General features: G+C 41.7%; 3 protein-coding genes across 5 annotated transcripts in view; 1 reads left to right on the top strand and 2 right to left on the bottom strand.

Moving 5' to 3' along the window:
* Nucleotides 1-1,432: 1,432 nt before the first annotated feature.
* jade3 (jade family PHD finger 3) lies at nt 1,433-10,407 on the bottom strand. Its single transcript, XM_046050227.1, has 12 exons — nt 10,228-10,407; nt 7,958-8,026; nt 7,720-7,782; nt 7,545-7,627; nt 7,293-7,450; nt 6,995-7,185; nt 6,585-6,796; nt 6,062-6,229; nt 5,835-5,951; nt 4,532-4,990; nt 2,950-3,067; nt 1,433-2,851 (listed from the first exon to the last, which is right to left on the bottom strand). Exons 3-12 carry the CDS (start codon nt 7,769-7,771, stop codon nt 2,046-2,048), a joined length of 2,364 nt encoding a protein of 787 aa, XP_045906183.1. The 5' UTR covers nt 7,772-7,782; nt 7,958-8,026; nt 10,228-10,407; the 3' UTR covers nt 1,433-2,045.
* Nucleotides 10,408-10,588: 181 nt separating this feature from the next.
* rp2 (RP2 activator of ARL3 GTPase) lies at nt 10,589-15,585 on the bottom strand. 2 transcript variants are annotated; one of them, XM_046050282.1, is made up of 5 exons: nt 15,281-15,585; nt 13,745-14,413; nt 13,046-13,160; nt 12,293-12,378; nt 10,589-12,194 (listed from the first exon to the last, which is right to left on the bottom strand). In XM_046050282.1, exons 1-5 carry the CDS (start codon nt 15,443-15,445, stop codon nt 12,111-12,113), a joined length of 1,119 nt encoding a protein of 372 aa, XP_045906238.1. In that variant the 5' UTR covers nt 15,446-15,585; the 3' UTR covers nt 10,589-12,110. The 2 variants fall into 2 exon arrangements, with proteins under 2 accessions (XP_045906238.1, XP_045906239.1); XM_046050283.1 differs by lacking the exon at nt 15,281-15,585 and adding an exon at nt 15,129-15,249.
* A 2,539-nt stretch (nt 15,586-18,124) lies between these two features.
* Nucleotides 18,125-20,653, top strand: part of slc9a7 (solute carrier family 9 member 7) — a 31,377-nt gene continuing 28,848 nt past the window's right edge. Inside the window, exon 1 of one of the 2 annotated variants that reach the window (XM_046050238.1) lies at nt 18,125-18,607. In XM_046050238.1, coding sequence (XP_045906194.1) covers nt 18,328-18,607 — 280 coding nt within the window. In that variant the 5' untranslated portion in view covers nt 18,125-18,327. The remainder of the gene's footprint in view (nt 18,608-20,653) is intronic. The other variant, XM_046050239.1, reaches the window with a different exon arrangement.

Below are 20,653 nucleotides of genomic sequence, written 5' to 3' on the forward strand. Positions count from 1 at the left end.
AGGCCGCTATTGAAGCATCGTGGTCTTCCATAACACCTCAGCAGTGCCACCGGCTGATAGCATCCATGCCACGCTGCATTGAGGCAGTAATTCATGCAAAAGGGGCCCAAACCAAGTACTGAGTACATATGCATGATTATACTTTTCAGAGGGCTGACATTTCTGTATTTAAAATGCGTTTTTTTTTTTTTTTTATTGATTTCATGTAATATTCTAATTTTCTGCGATTTTGAATTTGGGGTTTTCATAAGCTGTACACAATAATCATCAAAATTATATCAAATAAAGGCTTGAAATATCTCACTTTGCATGTAATGAGTCTATATTAGTTTCACCTTTTAAGTTGAATTACTGAAATAAATGAATATTTGCACGATATGCTAATTTTTCGAGTTTCACCTGTATATTTGTCTAGTAGCTACACAAAAAAACACAATTATTAATGAAAAATGTTTTATTTCAAAATGTACTTTCCAAAGTAGAACCATAATGTGGCATATAACAAGCTTATGTAAGTCCCTCCTATTTCACTGCAAAATGTGTTAGTGTTGAAGTGTGCACCTCTTTCTGCAGCTTTCATTTCTGCTGCACAGTGGGAATGTGGTGCGTACTTGAGTACAATACCTGTACTCTTTGTGATTTCTTCTGACAGAGCACCACTCAGTAACAACAAATCCTCCACCACACTAGGGGAGTCTATTTGTATAATTCTTACAGTGATGTGGGTAAGAAGTGACAGCCATGTTTCACTTCTGTTTGCCTGCTCTGGCCTGCACCCGCCCTCTTCTTGGCATATGTAAGATGAGGAAACATTCAGTTTCATCTGCGTTCTTACCTCATTTTTTTAAAATAGGTAATCTGGCTTGACCTTGTTCTGAGGATAAGCATAAGTACATTTATTCATGAAAATTTCACCACAGTTAGACACTGACAACTGGCAGACCATGCTTGGTCAGATTATTTATTTCTTGATCAGATATCCTTATATAAATCCTGATTTTGTTAATTTTTTTTATGTCTGTATTAAGACACCATTTCAAACTGATGTGTTTGAGCAATTTGGCCTTTATAATACAGATTTAATTATGCTTATCTGTGGAAAAAATTACTTGATACTTAAAAGTAATATCACTAAACGTACTGCATTGATACCTGTACCAAATCCTAACAGTATCTGGTCCTTGTAAACTAGTTAGGTAATTTATTATCAGAAAATGTGACAGAAGTAGCTTTTATGGATCCAGGTTCAATGACTTCTTGAAGATGCATCAGGGAGTGTAATTATCCTGTCTTACACACATTTCTTCCAGTTTTGAGACAAGAAATTGAATGCTTTTCACAATCCTTCAGTCTAACCAGCACGCGACACACTGTAACCTGCAAAAACTGAAGGTACTCATAGTGGAAAACTGCATTCCTACATACAGAGGTGTTTGCATTTGTAAAACTGACTCCATTTATTGACAAAAAAAGTCAGTTTATCGCCTGTGGGAAAACAGGTTTACTGTGACAGACAATTTGCAAGAAACAGGTGCAGTAAGTGCTAGAACTCACTACAAAATTCCCATCTGGCACATTTGTTTTAATTTCTGCAACAACTCTGATTGCATGTTTGAAGGATGATTAAAGTGGAACATATGTGATTCAGTTACACATTATTAACATCCCAATCTCACACACAGGTGTTTTAGTCAAAAGGCAAATTGAACTTGTGTTTGGGCAAGCAGGCGTGTTTAATACAAAGTTGAGTACAAAAATGTAATGCTGGCCACAATGAAAGGCAAACATGATAATCTCAGAAGACATTTGTTCCTCTCAAACCAAAACTAACACAGGACTACTCTTCTTTATGAATCCCACTAGGTGATGTTCCTTGACCACAATGCCCTTAATGCATCTTCTGCTTTTTGTATACTGCACCATTAGCGCTGCGTCTTTGTCTGGTTCCTGGTGGAGATGCGTTCACAGAGATGACCTGGCACTTGGGAAAACTACCAGACGGCCAGGAGAGAACGGCGGCAGCGACTGGAGTAAACAAACAGCTGTCACCTTTGCACGGGGTGTCTGGAGCCCGGTGACTGTTTCCCACGGCTGACCCCTTTCCTTGGAGCATCTGACCCCACCTGCCGCCCGTGCCTCCCTTTGGCCTCTGGCTCGGAGTCGCTGAGCTCCAGGTCAGGACAGTATCCGTCACTGTCCTGATACGATCTCGTGCTTTTCACTTTGTGTTCAGACACGGGTTTGGCCCATAGTCTCTCCTTGGCTGGGCCCTTTCGGGACAGTTTGTCAGAGGCCCACAGGTCCTCTGTGGTCCGCACCAAGTTAATTGTCGCCTCTTTGAAGGACCTGCCAAAGCGCTCCATGGCAGACTTCCGAAAGCTGCTCTTGTCCAAAGCCTGATTTGAAGCGCCTTTGTCGCTGGGCGTCTGGAAAGAACTGTCCTTCTGAGCCACAAAGAGGCCGTTACATTTAGCCACGCACGATCGGTCTTGGTCCAGTTTGCCGTTGCTGTTGGAAGAGTGGCCGTGGAGCGCAGCGTGCAGGGCTAAAGGTTTGCCAGTGGGTTTGACAGGCAGAGCTGGGCTGCTCGCGTGGCTCGAGGAAGGCAGCCGACCGTTGGCGCGCTCCTCCCTCCGACCACAGCCATGTAGCTGAGGCTTCCCCTGACCCAGCCCTTCACCTGCATATTCAGTAACATTGACACTATTGTCCGGGCAGAGCGGCCCATTACCATATTTGGAACTGGGATTTCCATTACCAAGAACGGAGGATTTGGGCATTTTCAGCTTCAGAGTTATCCTCGGAGGAGGACGGAACAGCAGGCTCTCCACTGGGAACGAAGAAGGAAGGCCTGTTGACAAAGAAAGACACGTTAAAGACACTGATAAGACTTGGCTATGATTTAGATGTCACGTGACATGGCAAGCTGAAGAGCAGCAGATGGCTCACCAGCAGAGAGCTCCTGGTTCACGAGCTTCACATGCAAGTTGAACATCTGCTCCTGGGCTTTGCTCTGCAACAGCTTCAGCTTCTCCCGCCGACTCACCATGTAACACAAATTCCTCACCTGCAGAATGAGAAAACACTGTCCATGAAAAACAAACACTACATGTCTGTGAAGCACTTTTCTGCTACCTTTAAAGGTTACGCTAATCGGTCTCACGCCTGAGACTTTATGGCCATGCTACTATATGTGACAAACATTCTGCGTGTACAGTGCTCTTTCAGATTGTATTATAATTATTATTGTGGAATCTCAACTTTTAGTGTTTTTAATTTTTTTTATATATTTTGAGAAAGCCTGCGACCCTGTATGCAGGATAAGCGGTTGACGATGGATGGATGGATTTTGAGAAAGACATGCTAATGTCCAAAATTAAAAGCATCACTACAAAGTATTCTAAATTAAGTACAAATATAAAAACAGAGCTGAAACAACAGAAAATTTATGTTCAACTATTCTGATCACTGATCCAGCTTCTCCAACATGAGGGTCGGCTTCTTTTGTGATAATAAACCAAATACTTTTGTGATAACAAGACGTCACCTCTGGCTCTTCCCCCCCATTTCTGCAATTTCTAATCAACAGAATACCTGATCATGAGAATAATCAATATCGGCACCCCTACATTAGGACTCACCGCTGAAGTAACCTATGACAGCCTAGTGTCTATATGGATAGGTCGGTATCAGCTTTGTTGTAGTACCAAAGTTTTTACCTCTATTTATCTCGACTTTACTATGAACTGCATTTTTCGAGTTCTGCCTCATATTCTGCATTGGCTTGGTGTCTGGCCCAGGACATTAACATTGTTGTTTTGAAGCCATTCGTATGTTGCTTTGGCTTTATGCTATATATACACGCTGTTGTCTTGCCGCAAGTGGCAGTTCTCTTGCAGACTTTAATCTCCAGTCTTCCAGGGCCTACTGCAAGAGATTATCTGCTGATGTGGGTAGATCGATTTGTAGAGATTTAATTCAAAGAGCTATTCAGTGTTGAGAAACTAGAAAAACACAACACAGAAGATGGTGAATACGATGGATGTTGAGGAAAGTCAATAACCTCCCAACAAACGTGTTTTTAATCATAGCTCAAGGTGGAGTTTCTAAGTATTTTTCTCCATGGCTAAGTTGTGTTATGTGCACACTGAATCATGGGAGATACGGCCATACAGCCATATTGGTTAATAATATTAATACAACTACATGAAATATATTTGAAACATTTATAATGTGCTACTCATACTGACTAATGAAAGGTAAATTTAGGGCTCATGGACCAAATGAGATTTTCTGCATAGAAACTGTCTGGCTTTAAAAAAAAAAATAAAGGATTAAAAAAAATTACTAAATGAAGAAAATTAAGTTAACTAATACTGTATATACTGGCCTTTGTTGGGTATCAGCTTTGTCAGTATATACTGGGCATAATCTGGACTTGCTCTGTAACCAGAAATACATAGACTCAGCACTAAAGACTATCTTGCTGCCGTGCAAAAAAAAAGAAAAAAAAAGAAACAAAAGCACCCACTCTCTCCAAATCCTGTCGCAGGTGCATGAACATCCGCATGCGTGTGTGGATGCTGTCCTCCTGAGGCTGCAGCACCAGGTTCTCCTCCTCCTCTTTAGGGGGCAGCAGAGCTTTGTTAAAGTTAGCTTTCCGCTTCAGCTTCCAGTACTGATAGATGAAGTCCGCCAGGCGCTCGGAGAGCCCGAGGGCCTGGGCCAGCTCCCCCAGCTGGATTAGAGTGTAAAACTCCTCCTCCAGCTCCTGCAGTCTCTGTGCCCGCTGGCCCACCTTCTCCGCCTCGGCGGGGGGTTTAGAGCGAGCTGGGCTCAGGCCAGCCTCCCCAGTTTTAGACTTGCTGTGCTTGAGGCAGTAAGACTTGAACTTGACTTCATCCCCTTCATCGAGGATGGTCTTCATCTCCAGGCTGTGCTCAAAGGCGCATGTCACGTGGAAAGGAGTGGTGCAGTTCTTTACGGAGCACTGTGGGGTGAGGGGTTATTATGTTTACATGAACTGTAACCAAATTACTCTCAATAAAAAGATTATTGTTAAACTTAACATTAAACAATCTACATATTTTGCAGAAACCCAGTTTCCCAGGTAACTTGAGTTTACATTATTTGTTTCATAATTAGATGATCATAAGTTAAAAGTCCACTTATTCAGTTTCTTGCCAAAAGTCTGATGAGAAGGTTGATATTATTATTACATCTGTATCCTAAATTTGAAGCTACAGCCAGCAGGGTATTAGCTTAGCACAAACACTGGGGACAGGGGGAAACAAGTAGCCTGGCTCTGTCCAAAGCTAACCAAAAGCTCACTAATTAATATTAGCAGTGACTTCTCTGGAGTTTCCCCGTTTCCAGTCTTTATGCTAAGCTAAGCTAAGCTAACTGGCAGCAGTTTCATATTTAGTGTACAAAGAGCGGTATTGATGTTCTCATCTAACTCTCTGCAAGAAAGCAAATCAGCATGTTTCCCAATATGTCAAACTATTCCTTTAATGTACATTTAGCGTTAGCAAACAACTTATTTTTCTGGCCTAAAATCATTATAAAAACATGTGTAAGGAGAGCCAAGTTGTGCCTGTTCTGTTAGCCAGCTTGTGTTCCATTATAACAGTATTATCAGTTTTTTCATGGAGGGTTTCTTTCATTACTCATTCTAAAGCTGTCCTGAAGTCTTCTGTGCATGCAAAGCTAAACCTTTGACTGTTTTTTATTGACCATTTTCTACCTCTTTAAAGGAGTAAGCTACACACTTTTTAAAGGATAACATTAAATACTTTTCATCTGGTTATATAAGAACACAGCTCCACACTCACCTGGATACATGCACCTGTCTTCAATTTACACAGACTGCAGATGAGAGACCAGCGGCTTGGTGGGATGTGGGACACTTTAGTGATGGGCTCCATCCTCTCGGGACAAGCAATGCTCACCTAGAGAAGAGGAAACGCACGGCATGATAAAGACTTTATTTAACACATACGTATTGTTGAATAATAAAAAGAGGTCAAGAGTAAAGCAGAGGACACAAGTGTTTATTTACCTCTGGTATCCACAGGGCACAGCTTACATGTGCCCATTTGGTGCCTGCACGTGTAGCCTTCATGGCGCCGCCCTTCTTAGGACACAAAAGGCACTGAGGGTCGATGCCGAGGACACACGTCCTACAAAGCCAGTTTCCAACAGGCACTTTGACTATACCATAACAGGCCTGTGGGGAGAGCAGCAGGTTGGATCATTTTGTGACTCATGTGCTACTTAAAGTAAGTCACTGTGTAACTGACACATTAATTAAAACACAATTTGAAAATTACTGAGAGCAAAAGTCGTCCTCAGTTTGTCTGACCAACAGCAAAAGCATCAACTTTTAGAATGACAGAGTTGGTCTTTAAATTTATCTAGTAGAGACAAATGCCCACATTTTAATTGTAATTATTTCAACAAGATCATTTAGTGATGGCAGAGTTATCACTAGTAACTGCTTTTTAGAGCATCCAAAATCAGGACTCACCAAGTAACTACTCAAGTGATCGATTAACTGCGATGGGAGGTGTGCTCGTGTTTACCTGGTGCACGCAAATGTTGCACTTGTCACAGAACACCATGTCATTCCCTTCTTCACTGTCGGGGGAGCGGCACACGTCGCAGATAACGTCCTCGTCGTATTCAATCCCCAGGCCTTCCACCGTCTCAATGGCGTGGTTCATGTTGATGTGGCACTGCCTCTCCAGGGCCTCCATGGCGCGCTCCATCGTCAGCTCGTCGATGGGCTCCTCCCCTGGAAGGCAAACAACAAAAACAACACCCCACATGGTCAGAGAAACCCCAGCGGACTGTCATCAGTCAAAATCTTAATGCTCTTATTCCCATCTTAGGGAGGCAGATGTCCATGTTGGTAGGTATTGACTTTACTGTCTGACAAACAGCACAATGTGAATTTTATGGTGGATTACCCCTTTACAAGCCTGTTCCTTACCCATGCAGCCGAGCTCTCTGTTGAGCGTGCACAACCAGTAAAGATCGACGTCGTCCAGATCGTAGCGACACATGTCCTCCGCCAGCTCTTTGATGTTGACGTAGCCTGGTTCTGTTGACTCCTGGCTCGAGCACTGGATGTACTTCCTCTGGTGGGTGTAAAGCATCTCCTTGGACTTCTCCGCAATGACTCTGGACACAGGAGACAAAATTTGTCAGCGCTGCAAAGGTCTTAGCGACGAACTGTAGTAGCGCACTTGGTTTGGCCCCAGTAAGACGTGGGAATTCAACAGCGTTACCTAAATGACGGCTCTGGGATGGTGTCTGGACTTGCCAGCACCTGGACTCCCTTCTCCCACTCCTGCTTCCAGGTGTCCGCCAGCAGGTAGTAGTCCTCTGGGGACACATGGTGGGAGTCAGGGACCTTCATGGCACTGATCAGGTCTTTTCTGAACACCTGCGGGAGAGGCCGGAGCACAGTCACACACCGGTCCTTACGTTTAACAACACTCGGCACAGAGCCTGACAGGACAGCAAGGATGGGAACTTACTTCAGCCGGTTTCTTTGGGCTGGAGGTGGAGGTTCCAGGTTTACTGCCATACTTGCTGGAAGAGCAGAAGGAGGTAGAGGGGCCTAAAGAAAGAAAGAGGAAGTGAGTAAAAGAGCGGCAGAGAAAATTAAATAGTTTAGGGTTTGGTTGGTTTAGGTTTAGAGAGATGACTCACTCTCATTGTCAGAACTGTCGCTGCTGCTGCTTGAGGTCCTGAGACGTTTCATCCTGTAACATCCTGCAGGAGGAGGAAGCAGACATTAAAACATGGAAGTTACACTGTGTGTTTAAAATCATTAACAAATTCAAGCCACCTTCTAATGATCTTTTTTTTCTACTGTATCAGCTGAGACATAAACCAACAGTGTGCACACACACACACACACACACACACACACACGATAGTTACTCACCATAAATTTCAGATTGAAAAGCATGCTAGTAGATTCCTCTGATAAAACCTTCACGACTTAATTGTGTGCCTGCAAATAGGAAATATACATCAAACCAACAAGCAAAAAAGTGAAAGTAAAACGATGTAAAAAGAGCAAGAGATGTCTGCGTCACAAAGATTTATTGCGACTCTTGCTAAATGTTATGGTTTGGCCGGACACCTTACAGTGAGATATCCAGTAGATTGATTGACTAATATCTGTGAACAATCAAAACATAATTTAGCACACAGACTCACGGTTTAAAATTAGGCCCTAATCGTTTTTTCAGCCTTTATTTTTTGTATTTTGACAGTTTAAAGTGAAGGGTAACAGAGCAGACAGGACACCACACCACAGGTTCACAGTATGTGAATTTAACCTACTGAACCGCTAGGACGACTCATTAAAAAGGTTTCAAAACACTGGCAGACTCAAACCCACAGTAGCCCAAATACAGTACGCTGTTTCAACAGACAGGACATGCCTCACATTCCCCATGAGGACAGGAGGGGTAGGAGGGGAAAAGGCACGAAGCCAGTTCCACTCGATACCATAGTATATGTAAAATACACCGGTGCCAACTGCTGAGAAAGAAAACACAAGCAGGGCTACAGACATAATGCAGTCTGCCTTAAAATCCCAGACACTGCTCAGCAAATCACTACTGACGCACACTTTGCACAAACCTTTATATCACAACTTCACCATCAGCAGTCATTCCTGGATGTTTCGTGGCTAAAACTCTGTGCTATATTTAAAGATAAAAATCACTCAACATAAACAGACCACAGTACACTGTGTGTTCACCTCCACAGCATAGCCTGCTGCAGCTGCACTCAAAACGCCTGGCATCTGCTGGTGACACGACTGTTTCCATCTCTGAGTGCAGCAAACGTTCAGTTACTCAGGACTGATTTATAAACAGAGGATAAATGATTAATGTGAAGTTCGGCCTGCTCAGTATTTCTGAGGATTTAGATAAAATGCAGAGATAGACATTTTTTGACAATAAAAATTCATGAAACAAATATATAATGTTACACATATTCCCCCGTGTTTCCATTCAGTGTTATGAGTTCTATTTAAAGCATTACTTTTTTTTTCTCATGGTCTCTCTTCCTAATCGTTTTTGTGGCCCTAAAGCACAAACATTTACTGGCTCCAGAGTCTCACATGTGTGGATTTGGTACTTTTCTCTGTTTTATATAATTGTAAATTGAATTTCAAAGATGTAACTTTCGACTCGATCGGTCAATTATCACTATTTTCCGTCATTTAATGGACTAAATCGATAATGGAAATAGTAGTTAGTTGTAATGCGCAAGTACTCTTTCTTTGTTTTTTATTTCAAAATGATACTGTTTGACATTTTGCACTATGAGTTTAAGGTAGGAAGATTTCTGTCAGACTATTGACAAACTGAGTTTGGGATTTTGTGGGAGACAACTGCATGATGATGACAATGCAAGACCACCATAATTTGTGCTGTACTCCAGCCTTGCTAATATTGCTACTAAAGTTGATGTAATTGCATTACTGTGTGGGAGCAGGCACCTCCAGCTGGTCTCCAGACCAAGGGTCAGCACAACTGAAAAAATATAGGAGCCACTTTACTGTTCCTTTGCATACACATGCAATATAATATAGTATATTCATAATATCTTTATACATACAAGTACATAAACTGGCACGGATATGACATCATGCTTTAAAGAAACCCCTGTATGACGTTTGTAAGTAACAGGAAACAATGACCAAATTGCGGTTACCACCTTGTTTACATTTTTTTCCATCATAAAACGTTCGTGTGTTGTCCTAAATGTACTTATGTCTGGGTGTTAGACTGGGCTACAAGTAGACTGGGTGCTTTTAGAATAATAAAACCCTAAACAACAAAGTGGCTGCCCTGCCCAGAGAGCCTTGTTGGCGCCAAACACACAGGCAGGCCTGTAGCGGGCTGCACTGCAGTCTGTGGGGAAATCAAACATGGGCGCCACCATCACCATACAAAGATGTCACTTCCTAAAGCCATTAAGACGCATAATCATACCGCTCAACCGGGTTTATAATTCAATGAGGGGAACAGCGCAGGGTCGGAAACACGTTCACTTAATAGTCGCTAACATTTGTTTAGTAAAGAAGCAGAAAGAGTCCTGGAAAAGCAGGCCCCGTGGCCTGGATAAACCATCCAGGGCAAATCCTGGCACACTGAACACACGAGCATATTGTTCACATTTCTCCCATCTTACCTTCAGTTCACGCTCCGTTGTCTGCTTTACTCCAACCACATAGCAGTCCAGACAAAAGTCCAAACACACACCTATAACGCAGAGGCTCTGGTTCTAGCTGTAGATTAAATTTGGATCTTTTTGTATGATCCCACCACTGTGTGAACCTCCAGGGTTGCAATCTGTCCACCACCACGGCACAACAGCTCTATTGTACAGCGCGTCCCGCGGGGTCCTAAACCCCGCCGAGTTCCCTCCAACCTGGGTGCGCTTGATTTGTCCACTTGTCGTTCACTGGCGTTCATCTCTATCCATATACCACAACAAACTCCCTAACAACAATGATTACACACTGACATTAAGTAACCAGTCAGCCGCCAGGTTGCTTTCAGATATTCTACAGCTTTTAATGTGACTCTGCCATTTTATAAAGACAGACATTTAAGTGTAAAAACAACAAAGTACAGACAAATGTGCAACCTTGAAGACAAACTGATCTACAAAAACTGTATGCTCAAGTACAAAAGGTTTACAAAAACAAAAGTACAGCACAAGTAGTCCCTATGTATGTTTTTTAAAGGCAACTGTACAAAATAATTTGATACATCAGGTTCATTTTTTGCTTTAAATGGATCTGCAATGTATTTTATCACAGATAAATGAAGGGCCCCAACACAGAAGTCAAACTGCAAGGTGACAGTCAAATAGCTGTGCTAAAGTAAAATCTGCTAACTGTGCAGAGGAAGACAGCACATTGTTAATGAACTCACCAATTCAAAACTACTCTTTAATATTTAAGCGATGGGCTTTCATAACAACACAGAGGAAAATAATTAACGAATTTAATGAGTGATGTTCATAAATTTTCACCAGCTTAACACAAAATAAATACAGTCAAACAGGAGTATTTACATTTACAGCTTCTTCGATTCTCAAATTGAACTTAAGGAGCTCTTTAAAGAATTATTTACGATATGGTGATAACAGACTGCTGTCACCTGCATTGGCTCAACTTTGTCACCGCCTAACCAGTATCATTGTTACACAGTGCCCACTTATCAACTCACTTTTAGGGCACAGGCGTGAAAAGCCTTATATGAATGAAGTCACACGTGATAAAACCTTTACTCAAAATTATAACAAAGAACATTCATTTGTATCTATAAAAAACAGTCAGTAGAGTATAAAACAAATATTACAAAATTAAAAAAAAAAAAGGACACAAGTTGCCTACATGAAAAACTCAGCAATTGTACATGATTTTACACCATTTAGTGTAAATAGATTAATCTGAACTGACAGCAAGATACCCTCAAACTTTCACCATTCAACTTTGGCCTAGCAGATATCAATAAAGATGTAGTTTTTTTTTCTACACAGCATGTCTCAAATATACACATTTTAAAACAGTCCATTAAACCACAAATACAAAAATAAATCCTTATAAGAAATAAAATATTTCCCTCAGACATTTTTGTGCTCATGGTTTTACAACTGCAACAACTGTTTCAGACAGTAAAGAAAGCTTTAAATTAAACTGAATTACATTTACAGCACATAGCTACATTCACAATTGACAAAAACAACAGAATTACAGAATACATTCATGGAAATATAAATAGTCACAGCACTAATGGATGTTAAGTGATTTACAGCAAATGTTTCTGGACAATACAGGAATTAAATTTACTTTGCAGACTGATAGTTGATGAACTGAACTGTTTTATCCAAGGCTTTTTCAAACAAACACAGTCTTTAATAGTTTTCATTCTAACCTAATTTTTGAGGTCAAAAAACAGGCAATTAATCAAACGCAACTCATATTCAACCTGGGCTGGATGGTGGGGGGGTTTAGAAAATCAGATTCAACGGCTGACGAGCAGTTTGTTTTGATACTTTATCATTTACAAGCCCATCTGCATGTCAGCGAAGTTGAAGAAGTTGTCCACGTCTCGCGAGGATGTATTCTTGTTATCGGAGACAAAAACCTGTGGGGAGAAAAAAAAAAAAAGATATTCTTGGTTGGAAAGAGAACTGATCTGTGTAAAGCTAGAAGAGACATAAGTCACAACTACAGAATAATTACCTTGGTCCCACTGAACACTTCATTAGCGAGGTTCTTGCAGGCTTCCACAACCCCGTCACCGTTCAGCTCGAGGGCAACGACAGGACCTTTAGTAGTAAGATATAAAGTCAACTGCTAATTTCTAAATTTTCAACTGCTGTACGCCCCCGAGCTACATACAGTTCTCCCTGTTCCTTTAACACACACTTTGGTTATGAAACAGCAAGTGCCTCCTACTGAAATGGGGATCCTGATACTTTCCAGTATTTACCACCAAGTATGTACCAGATCAGCGCTTGAAAGAGAGATGTTGTCATAATAAAAATCACGTGAGCTGGTTGACATTTTTTGCTTCTGAAAGCAACAGGAAACTGAGGTCTGAGAGGGAATAAAGTTGACTTTAAGCGTTGGAAGAAGGAATACAAAAATTCCTTCTTTCACACAAACACTTAAAGGCAATTTTATTCTCTCTCAGACCACAGTGGGAATAAAGAAACAGAGCAGTTTTTACATTAATAGTTAAATGCAACATTATCAGTCATTATTAACAGCATTATATATGGCTATTGGAAGATTACAAATAGACCCTCTTTATCAGTTCTGACATTTTCTTGCTTGTTTCACTCTGCTCTGCTGTCGTACGTACAACGCAACTTTAGTACGCTGTGGACTTTTGAAGCAACTCTGTCAGACGAGATCTAACAAACCTGGCTGAGTTCCTGAGCAGCTACTAAGCAACAACAGCAAAGCAAAAAAAAAAGATAAGAAACTGACCTTTGCTGATCCACTCCACGACTTCCTCTGCACTGTTCTGAAACACCCTCTTCACATCTTCAGGTCGCATTGAGACTTCCTTCGTCTGGATCAGCACAAAACCCTTAGCGGTTGCCTGTGCAAAATGAGATGGAAGAAGTCAAAGGAGAAAAAAAAGAATCCACGGTGTGCAGTGAACCATCAAGTATTTAAAGAATTCTCCATGTTTCCACACGGAGGAAGTGGATCCAGCGTCATGCCTATGTGATACAGTAATACATATTTTGGAAACAACACAAACGTCACTGGAATGTTTAAGAAGCAGCCTGGCCAGCTTAGCATGGTGGCTTAGCATTTCAGATGCATCATTGTACAGTTCAAATAATAATATTATGTGGAATATTTACAGAATACTACAGATATAAAGAGTTAATTAAATAATGGAATATGTCAGTATCCCAGATAATGAAGAAATGTTGAGGTTTGTGACCTGTGTATCTCAAAAACCCATTTAACGCATTGAGGTGCTAACGCTGAGAAGCCAGCATTTTAAACTCCAAGCCACAGGCTGTATATTCAGAAAAAGTAACTGGGTGATTTGATAAGACTTCTTATCTTTAACCCACTTTCTTACAGTTCTATTTGCTACCAAACTTAGCACTCTGTTATGATGTAAAAGTAAGTGACACCTCTTCATACTCTTGTCCTTTTTGTTCTCACCTCGTCAATCAGCTTGCGGGCGTTTGCTGTGGTGTACTCTCCAGCAAAGAAAACAAAGAGGCAGGACTCCTCACTATCCTTACGCCTCCCTCCCTTTGTCAAAGGCACAATGCTGCGTGTGGGTTCAGTGGAGATTCGAACAGACTTGAATTCAGACTCTGGGTCTGGGGTCGGTATAAAATCCTCAACGGCCGCAGCCTCTGGCAGCAAGCTCCAGTTGTTCTCTCCAGACACCGGCGTGAAGTCGTGGATGTTGCTCCAGTTGTTGTTGAATATGCTGAGCCCGGCATCCTTGAAGTGAAAGGCCAGCTCGGGGTAGAAGTACTGAAAGCAGCCGAACTTCATACCCGTAGATGACTCAATGATAGGCTGGGTGGCGCAGCACAAGAAGACTTCCATTTTTTTACAGTCCCGTGTGCGAAACTGCTGACAGGCCACCACACACTTGATGTCTTTACAGTCTCTGAAAAACACACTGCCCTTGACAGGTCCCAGAACAATGCGGCAATTGACACAGTCGTCGATGGTGATAGTCGCAGAGTGGTCGAAAACGTAGATGTTGCAGTTCTCACACTCTTGGATGACAAACTGTTGCCCGTTCAGTTTGTTGGGCAGGCGGCCCACCGTGACATCTTTGAGCCCCGTCAGCATGTAGTCTTTGGGATCAACCTGGGCAAAGATAAAGGTGATTAGATGAGAGTATTCAAACAATATTGAAGAGATTAATCAAACTGCCTTTTTTGAACCATACAAGTATCCAATAACAATACTCCAGATTTAAAGTAGAGTCTTTACTTCTAGCATTATTGAGCAGTTTAGTTTAGTATCTATTTATTTTATATTTCACTAACATAATACTCTCACCTCACAACGGATGTATTATTAGGTATACCACATTGGGTACAACATCCCATGAGTCAAAACGGAAGTTGAACCACCGTTCAGTTAACGCCTATAATGGCTGAACAAGACATGTTAAGTGTGGTCAGCTGAGGAACACTGAACTACACAGTGTAGTAATCCGATAAGGAGATAACACCGGGTACATCGAGAGAGAGAGAGAGAGAGAGAGAGAGAGAGCGCGCTTTAAATACTCAAGAGTGTTATAAGAGTGTCAGCTGATAATGAGCACTGCATGCATCCCCTGGCTAATTAGTAACAGTTAAAGGTAACAATATTTTGCGACATGATAAATTGCTGCTGCGCAATGAATCTCAGCAAGTAAACAGTGTTCTTTCACCTTCCCAGGAGATATACTAATGTTGACAAACATTACTGGTTGGTACAGCAGGGTCAGTGACACCTAAACATTTACGTTTTTGTCACACAAACGCTAGGCACATTTAAATTTCTTAATCAAAAATTGTACATGTAGCGAACGCACCTCTTGGTAGATTATCCAGTTAATGTAAGAGACTTAACGCAAAAGTTAAACGATGTTCAGCAGCTAGCTTCAGCTGGTTAAGACCTTCTTTCGCCACCAGCAATGCGTTTGTTTTGTTTTTATTTCTTTACAGTGCGTTTTGCAGGGCTGACCTTTTCTCTCTTGTCCCAGCTGTACTGCTTCGGTGCCTCGTCGGTGTTGTTGCCAAGGGGAACAGCGTTGCTTGTCGTCGTAGCTTCGACAGTCGTTGTTGTCGGCGTACGATCCTCTTTTTCGGATGACTTTCTTTTTGATTTTTTCGAAAAGAAGCACCCCATTTTGGTCTATCACTGGCGACTAGATGAGACCAGGTTCCAATCCGTAACTTTTGCTTGGAACACAGGGGGAAATGTGGTGCAGAAGCTTACGTTCACTTAAGTTGACAAGATTTTTTTTTCTAGCTTCCTGTTTCCCAGTTTCATTTCGCAACCAATCGGTACCGTGGTAGTCGTAACATCAGCCAATCACAGCTCGAGGGGGAGTGACGGGCTCACGTACAAGAGGCGTGCACTCATGAGGCGTTTGGGGACAAGTGCAGAAAATAGAATTCCGCAGGCAGGTTTGCATTTTAAACATGATTCTAATGCGTGTATATGTATATAAAAACACAAAAGAGAGACGTAGATATCTTTTCCAAGTTTAATTAATTGTTAAACTTCGTCTAGCGTATATAAGTAGATAATACCTGGTATTGTGTTTCACAGATAATGAAATTAGTTCCTCCATAGATTATTGATAATTTTTTCTGTTGCAAAATACAGTTACACGTCGCACATCACATAGTAGGGATCTCATCTCAAATTAAATGGACCTCGCCACTTGCATCAGTGTCCAGGGAGGTCCTCCTTCAGGAAATATCAATAAGCTGTTAATTTTCCAGACTACCATGAACGCACCGTCATCTACACATTGGGTAGACCGATCTGGGTGTTGTCTGCCTGAACGAATTTACCTGCTCGTGTAAAATACCTTATATAAAATAAGAATATGGTATGATTAAATAAACTGACTGAAGAGAGTGCCGAATAAAATCATGCAAGATAATGCAAGTACGCGTTATTTATTTGCAGTATTGATGCTCTATGAAGTGTTACTCAATCACACACGACAAACCACAAACACCATGTAACCATGTCCAACCAGACATCAGATTAGCTTGCAACTTAAGCTACTAGGCCACTCTAATAATAGATAATCTCAATCATGCCTCTCTGAAAGATGCCCTGATGCCTGGCCATTCTGTAGCCTACATCCCTTTTTCATTCTGCGTAACCACCACATGATCATTAACTGACTGGTGCTGTTACAAAATACTAATGCTACTGAACTTGTAGAGTAGGTGGTGTGTGGTAAATGCTCTATTAAGGGATCATCTGAGTATTACATTTCATAAAGTTTGATGCACTAGAGTTCCTGGGTGAGAAAGGAAAAGAGCCCATTTACAACTGCTAACTGCTCACTTCTAAGGTAGAGATCAGTTGCTTCAAGTCTTATGAACATTTGACCAGTCACATGCTGACAACTTCTATTATAGAACAGCATCGGTTGCATGTGGTGACTGATTCCAAATTAAATGTATTTTCTGGTGCAACCATTGCATCATTTTTGAGGTCATTTGAAGAGACTGACCCTCTTTTCACTCCTACAACACTTTCTGTGTCACAGGTTCAGCAGCAATAACCATCAGTGGACCTCACTGGAGAAATATATGCGGTGCAAATGCCTGTAAAACAGTTCAATAAATAAGTGTGAAACCAGAATCGATTGCAGCACTGACACTGAAGAAATGACACTGGGGTGTACTCACTTTTGTTGCCAGTGGTTTGAACATTGTTGGCGTGTATTGTGTTATTTTGAGGGGACAGCAAATTTATTTATATATCTTATATTATATTTATGTTATACAAACTGTACACTCACTACTTTACTTTGTAGCAAAGTGTCATTTCTTCAGTGTTGTCAAATGAAAAAATATAATCAAATATTTACTAAAACAGGAGTGGTGTACTCACTTTAGTGAGATACTGTATAAAGTGGCTATGGCTAAGCAGTTGCCTATTTACACATTCAGATATGTGATCTTTGCATTAATTTGGAGTTATGTTTTGTCTAGCTGAGAAATGTAAGTAATCTTCCAGCCCATCCTCACCAGAAAACGGCCATATAGGTTGATAATGCAGCAGCTTATTATGACCCATATTTTTAAGTTTTTTTGTTACAAATAATGTGGCAGAATAATTCAGGGGTCTGGTGTCATACTTAAGGTCAGGTAGGCCTGTCGCCGGACTGGTACTTACCAACACTCATAGGATACATGTCCTTTCGGGGAACGAAATGTTGTCTTACTTTCCAATGGACATAAGTTGTTTTGGGACAATTGACAATGGACCTATTGAGGACATGTTGGCTCTGTTTTGGTCTCCACCAACTCCTGAGGGAAGCCTGGCTCTTTAGCTACTAAAGGCTCCAGCCGCTTTGATGTTGAGCAGGAGTGTACAGCGGGTCAACCAGAGTATTTGTACTGAAAACAGCTGTCCCTTGCTGGAAAAGAGTTTGATGAGAGCAGTGAGTGAACCAAAGTGCATCAATTAAACCAAAACAATAAGCTGAAAGAAGCTAAGAGGCTTTATTGAACAGAGTTAGGGTCAGGGCAGTCAACCTTTAAGACTACACATTTGATCAATTAATAAATTATTGATTAAACTTTAAAATCTCAGGGGCCGTGGGAATGGGGCCCTGGTATCACCCCACCTCCCACTACCCCCACTACTACTGACACCAAAGCCTCACAGCTTCTTACGAACGACTGACTTTTAAAACTGGCCAGTGAATTTCCTGTTTTGAAGAGGAGTAAGCGCAGGACTGCAAAATCATCAAAATCCTAGGACAATGACTCAGTAGCTTGAAATCAGCCGACTCTGTAGCTGCTTGGCGACAGTGTGATTTGGTCTCTTCCACACGCACGGGCAGCGCAGTTTCTCTCCGGAGCGGCATCGTCGCTTTTCACCTCGAGTGCGCAGTGTACCTTTAAAAGGTTGAACTCGCCTGGCTGCAAAGACTGGATTGCTTGCCCACTCGGCTCAGCTGTGCGTAGCTTCCAGCAGTGACATGGCATAGAGGCGGTGTGCTGTCAACAGCAACAGCAGCATCTTACAGCACCATGGCCGCTCTCCGGCAGCCGAAGCGGACTGGAGCCTTTGTCGCTCTGGGCTCGATGATGCCCGTCTGGATATTACTGAACGCGGCGCCAGGACTGAGGGCGGAGGACGACGGTATGGAGGAACTTGCCACCGAGAAGGAGGCTGAGGAAAGTCACCGACAGGACAGCGTTAATTTGCTGACATTCATTTTACTGCTGACCTTAACGATCCTCACCATATGGCTCTTCAAGCACAGACGGGTCCGTTTCCTTCACGAAACCGGACTGGCAATGATTTACGGTGAGGTTTATAGGATTAGGCTATACATTGAATGCACAACACACATACACTCTCCGTCACAACTGCCACCACCAGCACCACCACCTTTCCGCAGGCTATGCATGATTCAGTCTCCCTATGATTGTACGGCGGCCGTAAGGAGGCGGTAAAACGATAAACCTGAATATACAGAGATGAGTCTGAGGAAACGCACTGACGCGCCTCTGCATTTCCACCAGATCACATTGCTCCTAATTGGCTGGGCCAGTGAATTTCTAGAAGGTGCTGTGTGCTGCTCAGCTAGGCTGCTGCACGTGCAGCTTCTTCCCTGACTGACCGGGAACCAGCACCCTGACGATCTGAAGGCACCTACACAAGGTCTATGGTGTAGGCTCATAAATAACAGTGACCATGATGTAGCTTATACTATAGCCTACTGTTTTATCTCCTGTGATACCATGTAGCATCAAAGTACTAAACAGAGCAAGGAGGAGAAGAGGGGATACATAACAGGAAAATGTGTTTTGCTACTCACCCTTCACATTAATGCTGTTCAAAGTGCAGTCAATACAAGACTACATGTCTAACCAACATAATCATGCATCTTAAAAAGGGAGATTACCTTGGTCTTTGGTTGTTAAAGGTTAGAAATCAGGAAATTAAAAGTAATGAAATCAGGATTCATCTCATTCATTGGTCAGAAGAGCTGTTGTCAGCTGGGGTCTGGATGTATTTCTGTGCCACAGTTTGTTCCTAAAGGGACATCAACATAAGCTTAGAAAAATACTGAGTAGACTAAAGTGCTACAGAGCCAACTGCAAATGCTTAGTCGTGAAATCAACAGAGATCATACTATCCTAGCAGCAGAAGAGTCCAGATGAAACTCTGAAGTTAAAAAAACAAAGTCTTTCATCTTGACTGCATGATTGAATAACTTGACCAGAGTCAGTGACCACCACCAGTGTGTGCTGCCTGGTTATGTTGAACTAAACTATTTCACTTGCCTAATAATCTCTCAGACCACATCTGTATTTAGTTTTTCTTCCCAGTCAGTCAGTGCTACAAATGTCACTTATTAACCAGCAGTCTGGCATAAAAAAAAGACAGACTTTGATTTTCTTTTCTTTTTTTTTCTTTTTAATGCTTCAAAAGTGAAGTGTCCTTTGGTGTTTCTCCAGTTAAGCTGCATTTGTAGTTTCATTTTCCACTTTCACAAATATGGGCCACATGCTGGCAGTAGGTCAAAAGCACAAACTGACAGTAGGCTAATAATATTACAGCAGAGATGTACTCTTTGCACATAATTTGACTTCAGGTGTAGAGCTTCTGTGCACATAACTTTATGTGTTATATTCATTGATAAACAAGTGGAATCCTATCTCAGTCAAGTTGTAGTATTATTTTAGCGGATTCAGTTTGGTATGATGAAGTTAAAACCTATGTTGTGCAAGATTGCACTGTTTGTATTTTTAGGAGTATCATCAGTATAATGGTGCTGCCAGGCGGAAACCTTGTCACAATATCGATTTGCTGTACAAAGAGCAGACTGCAGAAAACCATGTGGTTTCAGTTGGTATATATAGTTGCTTAATGTGACATGCTAATGAAAACAAACCAATGGTGCAGAATAACTTCATTTTTACAACATTCAACATTTCTGGTGTAAATTTAAAGGAACAACATGGTGTGTTGCAGGACTAACATCAAATGCTAATTTTCCTTTTATGGTAGGCTACTTCCCGGTACAAAAACAGGAAACTTTCCACAGGCTGGGAAGACCCTAAAGTTTGTTAACTCTGTCATATGAATATATTTAGCAAGGCATTGAGACAACAGGCGATTTTAATTCTCAACAATTGTTCAAAGTCAACCCTGTTGCAAAAGTGTGTGTGTGATTAGACCAAAGACAGAATGTGATGTTCGAGGTTAACCCTCTGATAGGCAGCTTTGCTATGTCTCCTGTAGATAACTGATGTCTGATCAGAGGATTTAATGGTCTCTAACTGGCTGCCTCATTCCTTTCTTCCTGGTTTTAGCTCTCCACAGAAGCTTCTGCTTACCTTCTCT

The sequence above is a fragment of the Micropterus dolomieu genome, linkage group LG05 (genome assembly GCF_021292245.1).
Source record: "Micropterus dolomieu isolate WLL.071019.BEF.003 ecotype Adirondacks linkage group LG05, ASM2129224v1, whole genome shotgun sequence".
Taxonomy (NCBI): Eukaryota; Metazoa; Chordata; class Actinopteri; order Centrarchiformes; family Centrarchidae; genus Micropterus; species Micropterus dolomieu.